Source organism: Lepidochelys kempii, chromosome 7 (genome assembly GCF_965140285.1).
Source record: "Lepidochelys kempii isolate rLepKem1 chromosome 7, rLepKem1.hap1, whole genome shotgun sequence".
NCBI lineage: Eukaryota > Metazoa > Chordata > Testudines > Cheloniidae > Lepidochelys > Lepidochelys kempii.
In genome coordinates this window covers 46,752,731-46,770,166 of record NC_136386.1, presented here as the reverse complement: position 1 = coordinate 46,770,166, position 17,436 = coordinate 46,752,731, and the positions used below count along the sequence as shown (strand labels likewise).

Genomic DNA, 17,436 nt, shown 5'->3' with positions numbered 1-17,436 from the left:
GAAGGGGCCCTGGTGTTTTTCTGTTATTAAAACAGCAATAATATTTTCCCATCTCAGAACAACATTGGCAAGGCCCCTCACTCTTGTATTGTTTCAGAAAACTTTCCCCCGGCAAATTCCTCCACAGGCTGGGAGCTTTTATATTCGCATTAATCCTCCAGTGCATCTGTGATGAGCAAAGGGGTGGAGTGAAGGGAGAGGGACCTGCTCCCTGCCTGAGACCGAGGACCTCCTCAGAGAGTCTGGGCTTCTCCCCAACTTCCAGGGGAGCCATGGATTTCCCCTCGGTATGATCAGCTACAACCAAAGCTCCTCTCGTGACCCACAGTGGGAGGATCCACCCAGGCGCGCTCACCCTCACGGCAGGGACACCTCAGACCTACCACCCTCCACACCCCAGACTCTAGCTGGAATCTTGGACTCTGTGGATTAGGTCCAGCTCGAAAGGTGCCATACCCAAAGGGTATCAGTCCCTCTCCATCACAGTAATCGTACAAGGTCTAGAGGGAGTCGTGCTGCAGGAGGCGAGACACAGTGTGATCCATCGCACAAAGACACCACTCTGGAGGGAGGCAGTGCTGGGCTGCGGCAGGGGCGTGCTGGGGAGCTGTGTTGCTGGAGATGCCATCTAGAGTTAGACACAAAGACCGACATTTGGATTTGGAGCCAATTGTCCCCAAACTTAGCTCAAAAGTTCTGGTTCAGGCCCCCTCTTCATATTTGGGCATGCTCCCTCAGACCACCTCATCAGGGGAGAAGAGGCATGGCACTGCCGAACTTCACTTCCCACCGCCCTGGCCTGGGGCTGCACCTAGGAGAGGTCTGAGCAGAACAATGTACTGCCAGCTGGGGGGATGGGAGAGGTACAGTATTGGGTGGCAATTGGGCGGGGGGGGGGGGGAGGAATGGGGGTGTAAAGTATTCACCTATGGTATGCACAGGATGGGGGGATGGGAGAAGCAGCACCATACTGGCTCCACAGTGAATTTCTTCCCATTGATTTGCAGGGCTGTTCAGATCCCCCAGGACAGAGAAGACCTCCAGAGTTAACTCCCTTAACACTCCCCTCTTTACCGCCCCCACATACCAAGCCAGGGGGAAGAGCCAGGACTCTGTGTCAAGAGCCCTTCCCTCAACCCCATAACTGCATTGCCCAGCACTGCTAGCGAAGAGATCCCACAGTGCGGAGCCAACACAAACAGCTTCTCCAGCCATTCACCTTGCCTTTTGACATGCTCCCCCCTCTTCCAGCCCTCCCCCCGTTATTTTGTCTGCACGGTATTTGGAGAAGTGACAGGAGCCCAGCTCTCCTGACACAGCCTCTGTTTTGTCTAACAGCAGGGCCGTGAGCGGGATGGAGCAGGCTGCTGCTGGCAGGATGGATGGGAAACTGCAGGGAAGTGGGGCATAGATTCGGAGCCTGTGTGATGCAGCCTGAGCATCTCCCTCCCTGTCTCTCTGGTCCTTCCCCTGGAGCTCCTCTCTCAACCATTTCACTTTTGGGAACAGTCACTCATCAAAGACACCCCCCAGACAAAACCCAGCCCTTGGGAACACTGACAAGCCAAGTGATTCTGTGATCCCCACGCATCGCAGGGCTACAGCGGCTCGAGATCACCCACACATTCCCCCACCCAGAGCACTGCAACCTTCTTCTCGTGAAGCTGGCTCTGCAGCACCTCATTCCTTGCTCCACCCCACCACCCCCCACCTCTCTTCCCTGGAGTCGTTCCTGGCTTCCACTGATAGAAGGGAGAGGGGTTGGCATCAAAGCATCCCCACCTCCATGACAAGGGAGGAGAAACCTTCCTCCCCTGGCTTGGTCCTCCGGCGGGCTCTACCCTGGAAAGGGACTTGAGTGAAAACCAGCATGTCAACAGTGGGACTCCCAATGACACACTTACACCTGTTAGCCTGCCCTAGCCTAGTCCAGCTTGTGCATCAGCAAGAGTCTTGGGTGGGTTTTGCACAGTACCCAAACCAACAGATGTCACATGGGTGTCACTGAGGCAGCATTTAGTCTAAAAATCTTTTATTACTGGGGATGTTGCAGGAGAAGAAATGAACCCAGCTTGACTTTCAGATCCCAGGATGAAGGGCGGAGCCAAGGGGCTGGGGGAAATAAAGGTATCTCGTTAAATTTTAACTGAACACATGTGCTCTGGAGCCCCCAGGAGACACCAAGCATGACAACCCAGGACTGCACTTTAAATGAACATCAAAGCCCTGCTGGGGAGGAGAGGAATGGCAGAGCAGATGCTAACGCCTAGCTGGTCTCTCGCGCCTTCCATTGGAGAATCTCAAAGCACTTTTAACAACATTCGTAATTAAGCTCCACCCCCCACCCCATGTGACAGGGCCATATCAACACAGATGGGGAAACTAAGGAACATGAAGGCAACGTGGCTTGCTCAGAGTCATAACACCAGTTAGCAACTGAGCCAGAAAAGTAGCCAGTCCTCTGCCTCCCAGGCCTGTGCCTTACCCATGCTCCCTCTCTTTGCTTTTAGAGCACAAAGCCTCATTTCATGTCTGGCTGGTCAGAGAGCAGCACGTGCCCGGTTTTCTCCAGAAGGCAGGGGATCAAAGGGAAGGCCCCCGGCCACGCCACCGAACTGCTAATAACCTGGAGTTTCTTTCCTCTCCAGAAATACCCAGGTTATCAGTTTGACTTGGCTATTGTAAACCCAGTAATGGAACTCTGGGGGAAGTGAGAAGACTCTCCTTTTAGTCCCATCATGTACTCGTGACAGAAGCAGTGAGGACTCAGGACAGCTATGGCAGGTTCATGGGGTGAGAGGGATGTTGCCTTTGCCAGTCCCAGCCATGGGAACATCATTCACACCACACGCACTCCCAGTACCTCCCTCACTGGGAACCAGCCTCTGGCCCCTCTTGATCCTGCAAAGAACACAAAGCCAGAGCCCGCTTGCCAAGTCTGTGGCAATACGGGATGCAATCACAGCATGGAAGAGGGAGTCAATAAACGTGAGTTTAAGTCCAGGCTCTATTATGCCCTCTCTGGGTGACCTTGGGCAGGTCATGGCACCTCCATGCTTCAGTTTCCCCATCTATAAAATGAAGATAATGGTACTGACACTGCTAGGCTTTGAGATCCTTCTATAGGAGTGACGCAGTATTAAGGTACTGGGACACGGGGCCCTGTAAGCCATGCACTTCGTCAGTCTGCCCCCTCCAGAGAGAAACTTTGACAGCAGGGAGTGCCTAGGTGCCAACCCCTTTCTCCTAGCCAGATCTCTGCCCTGACTGGCCAGTTCTCTGCTGGCATGATACAAGCAGCAGAGCATTGGGATCCCCATGTAATTCAACCCTCTACAATAATGCATACACGCAGAGTTTTCATTACTACAGTGCCTTTCCCTTGGAATTCCCTGACTTCACCACCTCATAACTACATGCCCAAGCCTGCAGCCCATACTCAGCTACAACTCCCATGGGCTGATGGGAGCTTTGCCTGGGGAGGACAAAGCAGGAACCACAGGATTGGACCCCAGGTTTTGGCTGAATTATTGCAGGACGACAAGACGCACAGGTTGGAACAAGAGCAGTGTCACCGTGTAGCATTTGATGGCGTAAATCTCCAATCAGCCCTTAATTTACTCCAGCCGAGGAGCTGGTCTTATACATTTTGAGTGCTTTCCAGCTGTTAACTAAGTCAAGCTCACATCCGCACGGGGAGCGTTGCTCTCATCACTTCACTGGTGGGGAAACAGAGGCACCGTACTACATTACTAATTACAGTAGCACCTGGAGGGCCCCTAAAAAACAGGCAAAGGATGGGAGGAGAAATGGCTCGCACCAGGGCAGAGTTTGTCAGTAACCAACCCTGGACTAGAACTCAGGCTCTCCTGATTCCAAGGCCAGGGCTGGCTCCTGTAGGCCATGCAGTCTCAGACCCAGGATTACACAGCAAGCGAGTGGCAAGAAGCCCAGGATTCCTGGGTCTGCCCATGCTGCCTCTCGCTATAAAGGCTGGTGGCACAGAGGGGGAAAGCACAGGCTGACATGCTGAAAGCACATGCTGCCTGAAGGATTTCGCTGCCCAGCTCCTGTAAATTTCAGTGGGGTGCACGAATCCATCAGCTCTGAGAATCTCAGCCATCTTTCCCACGGAGGCAACAGCCTATCGCTCTCCAGAGGAAGCAGCAGCTCAGCACCCAGCCAGCCCTATGAACCTGCTGTAAACAGGCAGGGGCACCTTAAGAAGGTGGGGGAGAAGCAGGACCTTCCCAGCCACACAGTTGGTGGTGCCCTGGCACTGGGCACACCCCCCCCAGGAAGGAAGCTGCAGGGAGGAGTGAGAAGGTGCAGTGAATGCTTTGTTCCATGCAGCCCATGCACCAGGGAGAACTAACTGCTTCCACAGCACCAAGGGCTGGGACAGCTTCCTTCCCTCCCCCTAGCCAGCCAGATTCAGGCTCCAGGCACTCCAGCAGGCTTTGGCATCACCTCTGATTGTTGCACAATGGGCTCTGTTCTTCGAAAAGGCTACTCTGGCTCCCTGTTCCAGCCAATCACAGCCTCCTAGCAGGAAACTCCCAGCTAGCCACAGAAGAGACTATATTCCCCCTATTGCCAGCCACTGGAGTTATGCTGCTTCCCTGAATAGCAGGAGAGCAGCCCTGATGGGAGTTTCTTTTAACTACAGAAAATGTTTCCAGCCAGGCACTGGGACTCAGGACTCCTGGGATCTCTTCCTGTCTGCCAGACTTGCTGTGGGACTCCAGGCAAGTCACCTCCCCACCCTGCACGGCAGCTCCTCCAGGGTAACATGAATGATATTGACCCACTTCCCAAGGGGAACTAGAAGGCTCCATTAATTAGTGCTTCTCAAAAATCACAGCTCAGCCGTAGAGATTAATCCTGGCCGGGCCAGCAATTGGCTGTTCCAATGGACAAACGTGTCCAACTGGCAACGGAGCGGCTTGCATAGCTGAGGCAATGAAGAGTGCCCTTTGGCAGGGCCATGACTAGGCAGGGCAATCTGCAGAGCAATCTACATCAGGGTGGGGATTTGAGAGTGTCTAGAAAAACCAACTGTTAAACAGCGAGTCTCAACCCTCACTGCAGTACTAGAGTTGTTCTGGTTCACTTCTGGATTCTCTAATGTCATCATTGCAAAGCAAAGAGATTCAGGGGCTGAGCAACGTGCTTGGGCAGCTGGGAAAAGAGAGGGGGTGGGGAACATAGGGAAGAAAGGGGAAATAAATCCCATCAGATCTGTTTTAGACCCAGGTGGACCAGAGTGGTGGATTAGCCGAGTTCAGCAATGGAGAGGGCCCACTGTTGGTAATGCTTGCCAGCAGGGGTCACTGCAGCCATGGGGAGGAGGCAATATGGCCCACATAATAGACTGGGAGTCGAGGGGCTGTTTAGCTACTGAGAGCTGCGATGGAGCAGGCCTGCAGCTGATCCGCTCTGCCCTCCCCAGCAGGGGTTGCCAGTGAGCATAGCACTACAGGGGGCCCCACTTCAACCAGCCAGGGGACAAGCAGGCACAATACAACATGTGTACGCACAGCTGGCGACAGCAACAGCCGTCCTGCTTTACAACCAACGGCTCCCTGCGGAGAGCTGCGGGAAAGCTCCGAGCACATCCCCAGGCAGGAGGAAAGGCGTCCAAAGCACCAATAATTGCAGGGCTCCAAACCCGCTCCAGTATTTCCTGCCAGGGTGGGTGGGGAAGTGACGATGGCGCTGGAGCCAGCTGGTTCATGCCACCCTGCCCAAGAGTCTCCTTCTTTTGCCAGCTGCACTGGGTCTGGGCAAGAGGTTCGCCCCCCCCACCCCCAGGCCAAAGAGCATTTGTGCTCCGTAGGAGCTGCTCTCTTCCTAGCAGCATGCTGCTTGCAATTACAAAGCACAGGGATACAGCCCTTGGAATTTCCAGGGCAACACTCTTCCAAACTCCCCTGCACATTTCTGCAGCACCCTCCCCATCCAGGAGGTGCCGGGCTCTGGGAGCTGCCCTGCTGGGGTCTTTGCCAAGCGGGAGGTTCCCAGGCTCTGCGGGCATCAAATCAAGGACAGTTTGTTTTTTGTGGGTCTGTTTCTGACTGACGAGCTGCAGCATGTTGTGCACATAAATCAAGGGGATACATCGTTGCGCTAGCAACCACAGGCCGGTGGGACGGGCCAGGAGCCACATTCCTTTGCAAGCGATCACAGGAATCCAGTCCAGGTTCTTCCCCTCCTCTTACGGGATGTATCCAGAGTCCACTCCAGGCGGGCACAGGATTCCAGCTCGTTTTCTCCCTACACAGAGTCCTCTCCATTAGGAAATGGAAATCCAATTCAGGTCCCCACCACACAGGTGCTGCACTCAGTCCACCCCAGGTGGACAGTGGTGCCCAGTTCTGATGGTTCTCCTCTCACTGGGCTCACACTTTGTCCTCTCCCAGTGGATCTTCTAACTGGCTTAGGCCAGCTCCATCCCCTGGGAGCATTTATCAGCGACAGCTGCTCTGGGGCAGGATTGTCAACAGCACCAGCCTGAAATCCCATGAGAACCAACCCCGGGTGCGCTGGCCTGTGCTTTGGCTGCTTGGCTCTCTGTCCTTGAAGCAGCCCGGGGCACAAGATGCAAAAGAGCCAAAGCACCTGGAGGGAGGCTGAGAGAGACAGTCCAGGCAGCCCCAGCGAGAGAAACCGAGCTCAGTCGATCTGCCACGTGTTCAGGAACAGCCCATCAGCTCTGGGACCGGAGCCCCCCATTCGGAGGGTCACACCCATTTATCCCTACACGAGTCCCCTAAGTCCCATGATCCCCACTCCAGAGAGAAAGGCAGGGTGCTACCTTGCAGCCTCCTCATTCCCCAGAGCCACATTCCCCTCCCACTCACACCAGTGCAGACTCCTTAAAGCCAACGGGTGTAACCAAGAGTTCGGCCCCAGGTGACTGGCTGAGACCTGGGAACCATGCAGCGTTGGGCCAGCATGCCAGCAGCGTCCGTGTGTCCATCCTGTACAATGGCATGGCTCCCTGCTGGAAGCAGGAGATACGGTGGGAACTCTCTGCAGTAGGATGGCCTGACAACACGCTCAAGTTCAGGAACTATTTGGCTGGCTCACAGCTGAGTGGATTAGCCCCTTGGGGATGGGGAAGCAAGGTGGCTCGTGTTCAACCTCATTGCACATGAGCCAGCTCCAGCCCTGGGGTAACTCCTCTGAGTTCAGCAGTTACACCAGGGTTAAGACTGGCCTGACACGTTCACAGCCAAGTAGGAGAGGAGAGTTCAACTGCCTCTAGAAAGGAGAGGCTCAAACGCTTCCTGCCCTTTGTAGCTACCAGCCAGCATCCCCCCCATACACACTGCCGGGCACTCCCTCCCAGAGCCTCCCCTGCCCCGTCCCTGACATAAACCTGCTTTGTCTCCCACTGGCTGACAGCCCTGCTCACCTCCACCCTTTAGCATGTACCCCGCACAGCAGCCTTTCCCTGGAAGGTAGCCAGACCCCCCACCCCAGAGCTCTGGAGCCACCTGCCTTTCACCTCTATGTGGAACCAGAAACACCCCCAAGCAGGGTGGCGAATAGGGGTGGCGGGAGCCATGGGGCGCACCCCTGAAGTGCCGAGCAGCAGGGAAGTCTGGGCAGGATCCCACAGCAAGACGTGCTGCACAGACCACAATGTGTCACTTTCCACACTAAAGGGGCTGTTTGATTTGCCTTCCTTCAAAGCAGCGAAGCCAAAACAGCCTCACCTCCAGTCTGCCTAGGACGCCACTGCGGCCTCCCTCGCACCTCTAGCCCTCCCAGCTTCCTTTCCCTTGTAGTCTATTTTTAGACAGCTAATCTTTCCGCGCTGGAGTTTATTTTTTAAGCAGGAGATTCTCACGGTCACCCTGGCAGATTTCCCCACGCAGCACTCCTCATAAAGCAATGACGAAGGCAGCACAGAGAAAGCCAGCCCATTACTCCCACCTACCCTTCTGTGTGGGAAAAGCTCCCAGGCAAAAATCCTGAAAGCCAACAACTTATCCTCCTTCAAGGCCCCCCTGGAAACTCCCCTCTGCCTTGATCCACAGAGAAAGCTGCCAGCTGATAATCATTTGGCAGGTGGGGAGCTGAGATTGCTGCTCCTGAATGGCTAAGATTTGCCTACATCCTTCTATCATAGATCCCCTTCAGTGCCAGATGGTTTGTCTTTTAGACTGCAAATTCTCTGGGGTGGGGACCAGTACAGGAAGGTTAATTAGGGATACATTTCAAAGGTAAGGTTAATTAGTAACTAGATACATTTCAAAGGTAGTACATTTAAAGGGGGAGGGAGAAAAAGATTGTTTTTAAATGCAACACATTTAACTTGTGGAACTCACAGCTGCAGGAAATTATTGAGTTAAGCTGCAGTAAAGGAGAAGATGCTCCTATGCCTAAGAAATGGGTATCATTTTCAAGTGACTTAGGAGCATAGGTCTCATTTTCAAAATGACTCATGCACTCAGGCACTTTTTGAAAATGTTACCCAGCAAATAAAGTTGCTCAGATACAATTATAATCCCTAGCTCACATCTAGCACTTTTCATCAGCAGATCTCTCAGCACTTCACAAAGGAGGTCAGACTCATTATCCCCATTTTACAGATGGGAAACTGAGGCACAGGGAGGTCATGTGACTTAGCCAAAGCACGCCAGTGACAGAGACACAGCATGCCAGTGACAGAGCCAGAAATAGAACTCAGGGCTCGTGCATCCCAGTTCAGTGCTCCATCCACTAGGCCACACTGCTCTGATTTCTCAGGCTTAAGGACATACGCTGTTTAACAGCCGGGCTCAGGAAGAGCTATCCTCCCATGGGACAGTACTGCACAAGACCCAGACACTGACTGGTGTCAGCCAGGACATGGGCATGGCAGCTGCCATGTGCACGGTAACAACGTCCCCTGCTCAAACAGCAGGAACCAGTTCAACACCCTCAGTTCTTTGAGTCCCAGTAGGACAGCTTCCCAGAACAGGGGTCTCCATGTGCTCCATTTCCCTCCCCACTCCCTAAGCAAGTAGCAGGTATGGGACTAGGTTCAGAGTAGGATAATTCTGGTCTCCACCTCCCCTGGCCTACCCCAGACCAGGTATGCATGGCCCAGTATATGGAGTAAGGCAACGTTCCTGGCTTAGTGCTTTACTGCCACTGGGATTCAGAGGAGCAGAGCAGGGCAGCCACCCCTGAGCAGTTCCACATCCTTCCCTCCGCTCCCCCCACAAACTGAGCCATTCATGGTTTTCAGGGGAACCTCTCCTTCTTCCGCCTGTAGCTCACATCTATGCAAGTGGCCACCTAAGGAGAGAGAGCCTTGACATTCCACCCTGGACAGAGGAGCTCTGAGCCAAAGGCCAAGTCAGCCTCCCCACCGAGTCCAGATCTACAAGGAAGCAAGTTGCTGTAAACAGCAGAATCACTTTCCCCAGCTCTGTGGGCCGTTAGCCACCAGATCCACAGCGACTTGGGTCACAGCCACCCTGACATCCGTCCTCTGGGGCAGTGTGCAGCAAACCCGCAAGAGACTCGAGCCAGCTCTTCTGTTTCCACCACTCTCCCAGCTGGACTTTCCCGAATCCTACCCCTCCCTGTCTTTTTGAGGGTTGGGAGGCCAGGAGGGAGGGACTATATTGGCTAGCCACAATATCAGAAATCTCCCATCTAATGCAATTTGATCTGCAGTCCCCAACCAGAGTCCCCCATCGGCACTGGCCACAGACAGTGCCTCTTCAGCGGTACCACATGCCCCCAAGTGCCCACGACCCCAAGCCTGTGTCTGCTCATACCAGAGTCAATGGGAGTTTGACTTACTAGGAGCAGGCCCAGAAAAGGGGAAAAATAAAAGCCAGCCTAACCCTCCAGCTGCAACTCCAACCCCAGCTGTTTTGCCTCTGTCCCGCTCCTAGCTCCAATCAACACAAGCCTGCAAAACTCCATGGCAAAGGCCATTCTTGAGGTGTTTCCAGCTGCAGCAAAAGGAAGAAGCATCTCTGATGGCCAGAGAGAGCCCACCCTTGGCAGTTTCCCAGTGTCGCACAAGGGGTGTGAATCAAGCCGCTGCACATCCCAGGGAAGCATCGGGCGATACAGGGGAATGCTGGCTAACGACAAGGTGCCAGCCTTGCATGCCATTCTCACACGTACCCAGCGCTGGGGCAAGGAGCTCCAGGAAGGTCGCTCGCACCTGCCAGTCCAGTGAGCAACATTCCTCCTGCTCCTTCTGGAGTGGGGCTGGCACACAGCACGTGCGTTAGAAAGAGCCTTCTCTGGGCAGAATGCTGAGAACCAGGCTGCTCTGGCTGCAGTACCAGACACTGGTCACAAGGGGGTGCTGGCTGCAGACAGGGCACAGAGGATACATGTCTACACTTCAATGGGAGGCAAGACTGCAGCACATGGAGATATAGCCCAGCTAACTTTGATCAAGATCAAAGTTAGCTTGAGTAACAATAGCAGTGAAGCCGCTCCAGCACAGCCCAAGACACTGGCTGTGTCCGTGGCCACAGCTTCACTGCTATTGTTACTGGAGCAAGCTGGATCAAAGCTAGCTGGAGTATCTACAAGTGCTGCATGCAATACAGACATGCCCTGAAAGCCGTCAGCTCCCCTTTTACACCAAGCTCCTGCTCTCAATTTCAAGGTGTTCCCGCACCCATGCAGGACAGGAACAGCCCCAAATCCTCCAGTTACCCACGGTCCCATTACCTGCATGCAGCCTTGCAAACTGATCACTGCACTGTGGGTCCCCCAGGGACCCACCACACGCATAGTCTCACCCTGGGGATGAAGAAGGACGAGGGACCAAGGCTGGTAGCACTCATGTTAGCCAGGTTGGGGGATCGTTTCAAATCAGGATCCCTTCATTTAGGCATTAATCCTGACCCGGGCACCATTCCATCCCAGCAGGGCACACCAGAGAGAGGGAGTCTCACAGGTAACACAGACGTGCAGGGTAGCAGACACTCTCCTCACAGATGGCTACAATCTCAGTTGGCCTATGGCTGCTAGGTTAGCCATTGAGATAGACCCCTGTGCAGTCTGGGGGCAAGCAAAGCCTGGCAGTGCCTGGAGGCAGGTGGGGCCACTGCCCGCCCTGTTTGAGCCACTGCCCACCGCTACGAAATGAGAGAATGACATTTCCCAGCATGTCGGGGAAGGGTTCACCACCCCTCAGTCATTGCAGGAACTCGCTTCTTGTTCCCATTCCAACCACAAGAGGGGCAGCAGACCCCCGGGGGCAGTGAGGGCAAACAGGGCAGACCATTTATAAATCTTAACACTCCCCAACACACATACCCCGCTGTAACTAACCCAGTAAGTGCCATGTGTCAGACTCCCACAGGATGCTCTGCAGTTCCACAGGGCGCCGAGAGTTTGAATACACGCATGCAGTTTACACACCGGTACAACCACAGGGTCGAGGGGGCTAATTTGTCAGGCATAGTGTACACCCAGAGGGAGGAGTGAAGGAGTTAATTGCCAACACTCTCACTCTGCCCTCAAAAGATCTCAGTGTAATTGGGCTGAGATGGGGTTAGGAGAGCCAGGGGACACCACAGTGAAATGTACACCCTTGCTCAAACCCACACCACCTCACACCTGCCCAGTTGTTCATTATCACCTCCCTGCACCTTCATTGCCGCACAAACCCATCCCCACATCCAGCTGGCATTATTTCCTGCAGGAGCCCGAAATCCCCCCCTCCCCATCCACCAACACCTCCTCCCTATCCCCAAGGCGCTGGAGATCGCTCCGATCAGGTCAGCGCATGCCCCAGCACTTGTTCAGACCCAGGCATAAGCACATGAAGCCAGCAAGTGCCAAGTCAAAAGTGGGAGGAGAGCCAGGGGGCAGCCTGGTGCGGCTTTCAGCTTTAGATCCTCACCACCATCCCCAGAGAGAGAGCATGCAGCAGCTCCCCTCAATACAGCTCCGTAAGCAGTATTACCTTTGCAAGGGAGACAAGGCGGGGGGAGGTAATATCCCATATTGAACCAACCTCTGCTGGTGAGAGAGACAAGCTGTCGAGCTTACATGGCGCTCTTCTTCGGACCTGGGGAAGAGAGTGCCTGGCCCACCTCGTCTCTCTAATATCCTGGGACCATCGTGCCGACACCACCCCTGCGAATTACCTTTATAAGACAGGCGGAGTCTGGGCACGCTCCCCTTGGTGCCTTGGCAGCTGGCGAAGAGATTCCAAAAGAGCCACCAGCTTGCCAGGAGCTGGGAGAGGCAGCTCCGCTCCATGCTCACGTGCTGCTGGGCTCTTCCTTTCGAGGCCCCCCTGGCCTGGAACTCAATGGGATTCCTTGCCGACTCCCCCCCGCAACGCCGTCCAGGGAGAGACGGCTGCGAAGAGCCCAGCTGGCCAATATGCGCTCGTGCAGCCTTCCCCAGCCCGCCTGCCACCAGCGGCTGGCTCCAAGGCGTCTACTGGGAAGTTTTATACAGGCAGGGCTCCACCCAGCTCCTTGCAAGGCGAGGGACTGCCACAGAGCAAGAGATGGGGGAGACCCGCCTTCCCAAGGACTTCCCCAGCAGCTGCCGCTCTCTGGGATTGAATTCTCTGCGGCTTCTGTGCTCTCTCCCCTACCGAGCTGGCAGAGGCAGCGGGGTTAGTCAGGCCCCGCGGGGACGCCACGGAATCCTGCACAGTTACACCGGAGACGGATTCGGTCCGTGGCGGGGGGAGGAGTGCGAGGAAAGGCAGATTTCTTCCCTGCTCTCCTCCAGTATTGCCCCATCAGCCAACCCGCATCCCGGCAGCAGCCTGCCTTCCCTCCCGCAGGCCCAAGAGGACACATTTCTTCCTTGAAAAGGAAGGAGACAGCAGGGTAAAAACAATGAGCCTGGGGGGTGGGGGGAGGAGGGAGAGGGAGGAGGTGTCGGCCGATTTCCCCCTGGAAGCTCATCCTGTGCTGACCATGGCTGCCAAGAGACTGAAAGGATCCCAAGGCCTGACCTACCCACTCATGCCTAGAACGGGTGCGGCCAGGTCAGGGATCTAGTGGCTTGCAGGAAGCAGGTTTTATGGCCAGCGCCCATGCTGTCCCTGTCTTGTGGATCACTGCCGGGCTGCTAATTCAGCCCCAAGCACTATACTAAGGGGCAACAAAAAGATAGCTAATGCTGCTCCGTCCACTAGCTTGTCTGTCTGGGTTGGGTTTTACACTCACCCATCCTAGCAACAGGTGGATATCCCGCTCGCTCAGGGAGCAGCACAGTGCGGGTATCAAAGAAAGGGGAAAGCTTCTGTCTAAGCTATTTAGTATGGCCCCCCTCACTGCAGTCTCTGAACACCTCACATTCTTTCTGGCCTTGGGCCCTGTGAGGCAGGGCCAGGCTGTTATCTCCATTTTACAACTGAGAAACTGAGTCACAGAGACACTAAGTGACTTGCCTGAGGTCATCCAGGACATCTGTGGCAGAGCAGGGAATTGAACGTAGGTCTTCCAAGTGGCTGGCTAGGGCCCTAACCACTGGACCATCCTTCCACTAGCCCAGCTTTGCCATTGACTCTCATCATCTTGTGCAAGTGACTAGAGCCACCATTTTCCAAAAGGAGCCTCTGGCCGGGGATGCCTCCATTTTGGGGTGCCCAATACAAGATACGTGGGGCCTGGGTAGTTTTCACAGGTGCTGACAACTCACCACTTCAGCTGAAGTCAATGTGCTAAGGAGGCATTTTACAAACAGAGGTGGAGAGACCCTCTCCCCCCCAAAGAGCATACAGCTTGGAGTACAAAGAACAAGGCAGGGGAAGGGCCTGGGGAACCGGATACGACATACACACTGTGGTCAAGTTGTTCATAGGGGCACATCTTGTTAGATTTCCACCACCGCCAACCCCAAGTGTTCAAAAATCGTGAGCAACATCACGAGATTGAGTTAAAAATCACGAGAACTACAAAAAAGTTGGGGTCTTTTCCTTTGCCTTCCAAGCGCACACAGATCACATTTTCAAGCTTTACTCCACAGCCCAGGGCTAGAAACTTACTTTTTTAAAATTTAGATGAAAACTGAGATTCTCTCATAACCCCATGACTCCAGGATCTGAAGCTCTAAGAAAAAACACCACATACAACAAGACTCGCGTAAAAACCTAACAGCTGGCAACATTGCCTTTCCCCCTCCCAAGCACTATAAATTACCCACTCCTTAAATCCCTTTCTCTTTGTCAACATTCCACCATTTGGCCACCTCATCTCTCAATTTAATAATCCCTTGCTTCTATTCCAGCATCCATATGTCCATCCTTCCAAACAGTCAGCCTTTCCTCTACAAAAACAACTCACCAGAAAATGAAACAAACCAGTAGATGACTGAGTCATTTAGTTTCTTGCAGGCATTGAGTATGCAGATATTTACAAACCTTAATATGAAAAAAAAATCTCATATTTGAGGATGTTCCCCCCCTCTCATGACATTGAATATATTCTTCTGATAGCAAAAACTTCCACAACAAGGCTAGAAAACCGAACACAACTGCAGTCTTGTGCTAGTGTAGGAGAAATCCAAAGTGAAACTGATTCAAAACATAATAAGAAACTAACCAGCTTAGTTTCAACCACCAACCTGGTGAAGTGCAAATACTAAACAAACAGCATTCCCAGGGAAAGTAAAGTTTAGATTTCCTTCCTGTTTTAATCAGCTCCCATGTCCTAGCTAGGAACTCAGATCTGAAACGTTTTGATAATGATTTATAATTGGGGGTATGTCCTTGAATCCCATGGTAAGGATGGGCGGGTAGCATACATGGTCCCATTCTGTGAGGGAGTCAAACATAAGCATTTTAACATCAGATACCCGCAGCCCCAGCTGGGCACCAGAATAAACATGGCCCAATCATTAGAGAGGCTGAGACTTCAGTGAGGCAGTGGAGTGCATGCAGCCTCTGAAAATTAGGCCATCTGTTCAGGAGTTCAAGCCCCCGGTGCTCTGCAGCTTGGCAAAAAGAAAAGGAATACTTGTGGCACCTTAGAGACTAACCAATTTATTTGAGCATAAGCTTTCGTGAGCTACATGCTCACGAAAGCTTATGCTCAAATAAATTGGTTAGTCTCTAAGGTGCCACAAGTACTCCTTTTCTTTTTGCGAATACAGACTAACACGGCTGTTACTCTGAAACCTGCAGCTTGGCAGTTATTTATCCCAATGCAGCATGGAGGTAACACACTACAGGGCTCATTCTCATTTACACTGATGCCACTTTCAATGGGTGTCTCTGTAATTCTTGCCCACTTTAAGGAACCTTCACATTGCCAGAGGGATGGGAAGTGGCCCTAGGAATGGTCCTACAAGACTGGTCTACACTACAGAGTTTGCTTAATGCTGGGAAAAAATTCACACCATGTGATGCAGTTAAACTGACCAAAGCCCAGACGTAGACACCACTAGGTTGTAGGAAGAATTCTTTTGTCGACCTTGGTGCCGCCTCTCGGAGAGGTAGATTTACTACCGGGATGGAAGAACCCCTCTGTGGTAAGTGTCTGAACTACAGAGGTTCTACTGCAGCATTGATAGTTTACAGTTATACAGGTGTAACCTCAGGGCCGTCCTGAGGATTTATGGGACCCTATGCAGTATTATTAAACTGGTGCCCCTATGCCAGCGCATTTGGCTCTGTGAAAACAGCTCTGCCTAGTAAGGAGACTGCAGCACGTGCTGGGTGTGTGGGAGCACCCCCTGGCAAGATGAGAAGTGGGCATCTACGGTCCCAGTGGTGCCCCAAATTTGCGGGTGCCCTACACAGCCGTATATGCTGCATACGCCTAAGGACATCCCTGTATAACCTGGGTGAACTGTCTCATTCTGGTATAAGTGGCCTCTTTCTGCTATAGCTTGCGTGGCTTGGAAAATGGCTGAAGCTGTACTGAAAAAGGCCTTTCCTAAACTGAACGAATGTCTACACCGGGTGCTATACTGGCATACCGACATCGGTGACCCTTTCCCTCCCGTCTGTTCTAGGCATTCCCCAGTCACTGAGTTGGGAATGCTCTAAGCAGTATGGAGGAGACGAGACGAGATCTGGACCATCCCTGACATCTCACCTTGGGAAGGGTTTCTGAGATACCGAAGTGCTGGGTTCACCCCTGTTTTAAAATGATCCATGTGGTGAAGGCAGGGGATTGGGACTCCTGGGATTTATCCTCAGTTCTGCTCCTGACTCTTTGTGAGGCCTCAGTCACCTCCGTGCCTCAGTTTCCCCACTCATGAAAGGGGGATCAATAATACCAGCCTCAAGTCTCGTTCATTAACATCAGTAAAGGGCTTAGAGGCCCTAAGATGGCAGGTGCTCTAGGGCAAAGAGTTATTATAATGGTTTTCATTTACATTAGAGACAGCCCAAACCTCAGAGCCAAGCCCTCTGAAACCTGCCCAGAGCCCCTTTGGCAGTCCAGCTACCTGCCCACTCATCCAGGATTCATTCCCCATCATGGGGTGCCAGGGCTGCTGGGATCCCAGCTCTCATCTGCATCCTTTCAGGACTGGAGGAGCAGGGAAGCACTTTCACCAGCTGTCAGAGCTGGAAAAAGGAGCACGGGAGGGCCTGCATGCCATCAATTACCGCAGGGAGGGCCTGCATGCAATCAATTACCGCAGGGGAGAGTGTATGTGGGGGGGGGGGTGCTAATTGAATCCAATTAGTTCAGGGCTTGCCCCAGAAGCCCAGGGGCGGAGTCTGGGAAGATGAGAAAGGCACAGGCCTTGCCTTCAGGCTGGGCAGAGCAGTGGGGAAGTTACAGGTGGATGAGACCTATTAGGGCATCCAAGTCCATCCCCTTTGGCCAGTGCCGAAGTGTTCTCCACAGCCCATTATGCAGCCAAGTTCGACACATCCCCACCAGTCCTGGAGGGAGAGAGCAGGCCGAAGCTGGCAGATCAGCCTCCTCCGTACTCTGCACACCACAGCCTTCTGGCTAGATCTCCTGATGCAGCTGGCAAGACAGAGCTGCCAAGGAGGGGAAATCAGTCTCCTTTGGGGCTAGGAGTAGCTTCGTTCCTTGCAGCACTGTGGCGACAAAGGACGCTTCCCCTTAACAGCCTCTCTCCCAGGGGAAGCCAGGGGACTGGACACATGCTCCGCGCCCGGCCTGCCAGCTGGGACTGCAGCAGAGAGAGCACACCCCAAGGCTGCCGCTTTTACGTCCCACCGCCTGGATTTCCTCCACAGCAGTACAATTTACCCACAGTGCAATGGGCAGCTTCCCCCGGCACGACCGACAGTGCGGCAGAGCCAAGGCCGCAGGCTGCTTCGTAGCACACGCAGTCAGCCAAAGGAAAGAGAGCCCTGCAGAGGCTGGGGGGATGGCCACGCGGGTCTGCTATGCCGCCACCTACTCTCTCTCCAGGGAATGATGATTTTGGGGGAGCTGATGGCCACCCCTCTGTTTCGGTGCCTAACACCCTTCAGAGAGAGAGACCCCCCTAAGCTACAGT

General features: G+C 53.6%; 1 protein-coding gene across 1 annotated transcript in view; it reads right to left on the bottom strand.

The window, feature by feature from the left end:
• The window catches only part of SEMA3G (semaphorin 3G), a 67,020-nt gene extending 54,557 nt beyond the window's left edge, over positions 1 to 12,463 (bottom strand). The window contains exon 1 of the mRNA XM_073352540.2: positions 12,129 to 12,463. Within this exon, the coding sequence (XP_073208641.1) occupies positions 12,129 to 12,243 (115 nt within the window). The 5' untranslated portion in view covers positions 12,244 to 12,463. The remainder of the gene's footprint in view (positions 1 to 12,128) is intronic.
• Between the last annotated feature and the right edge of the window lie 4,973 nt (positions 12,464 to 17,436).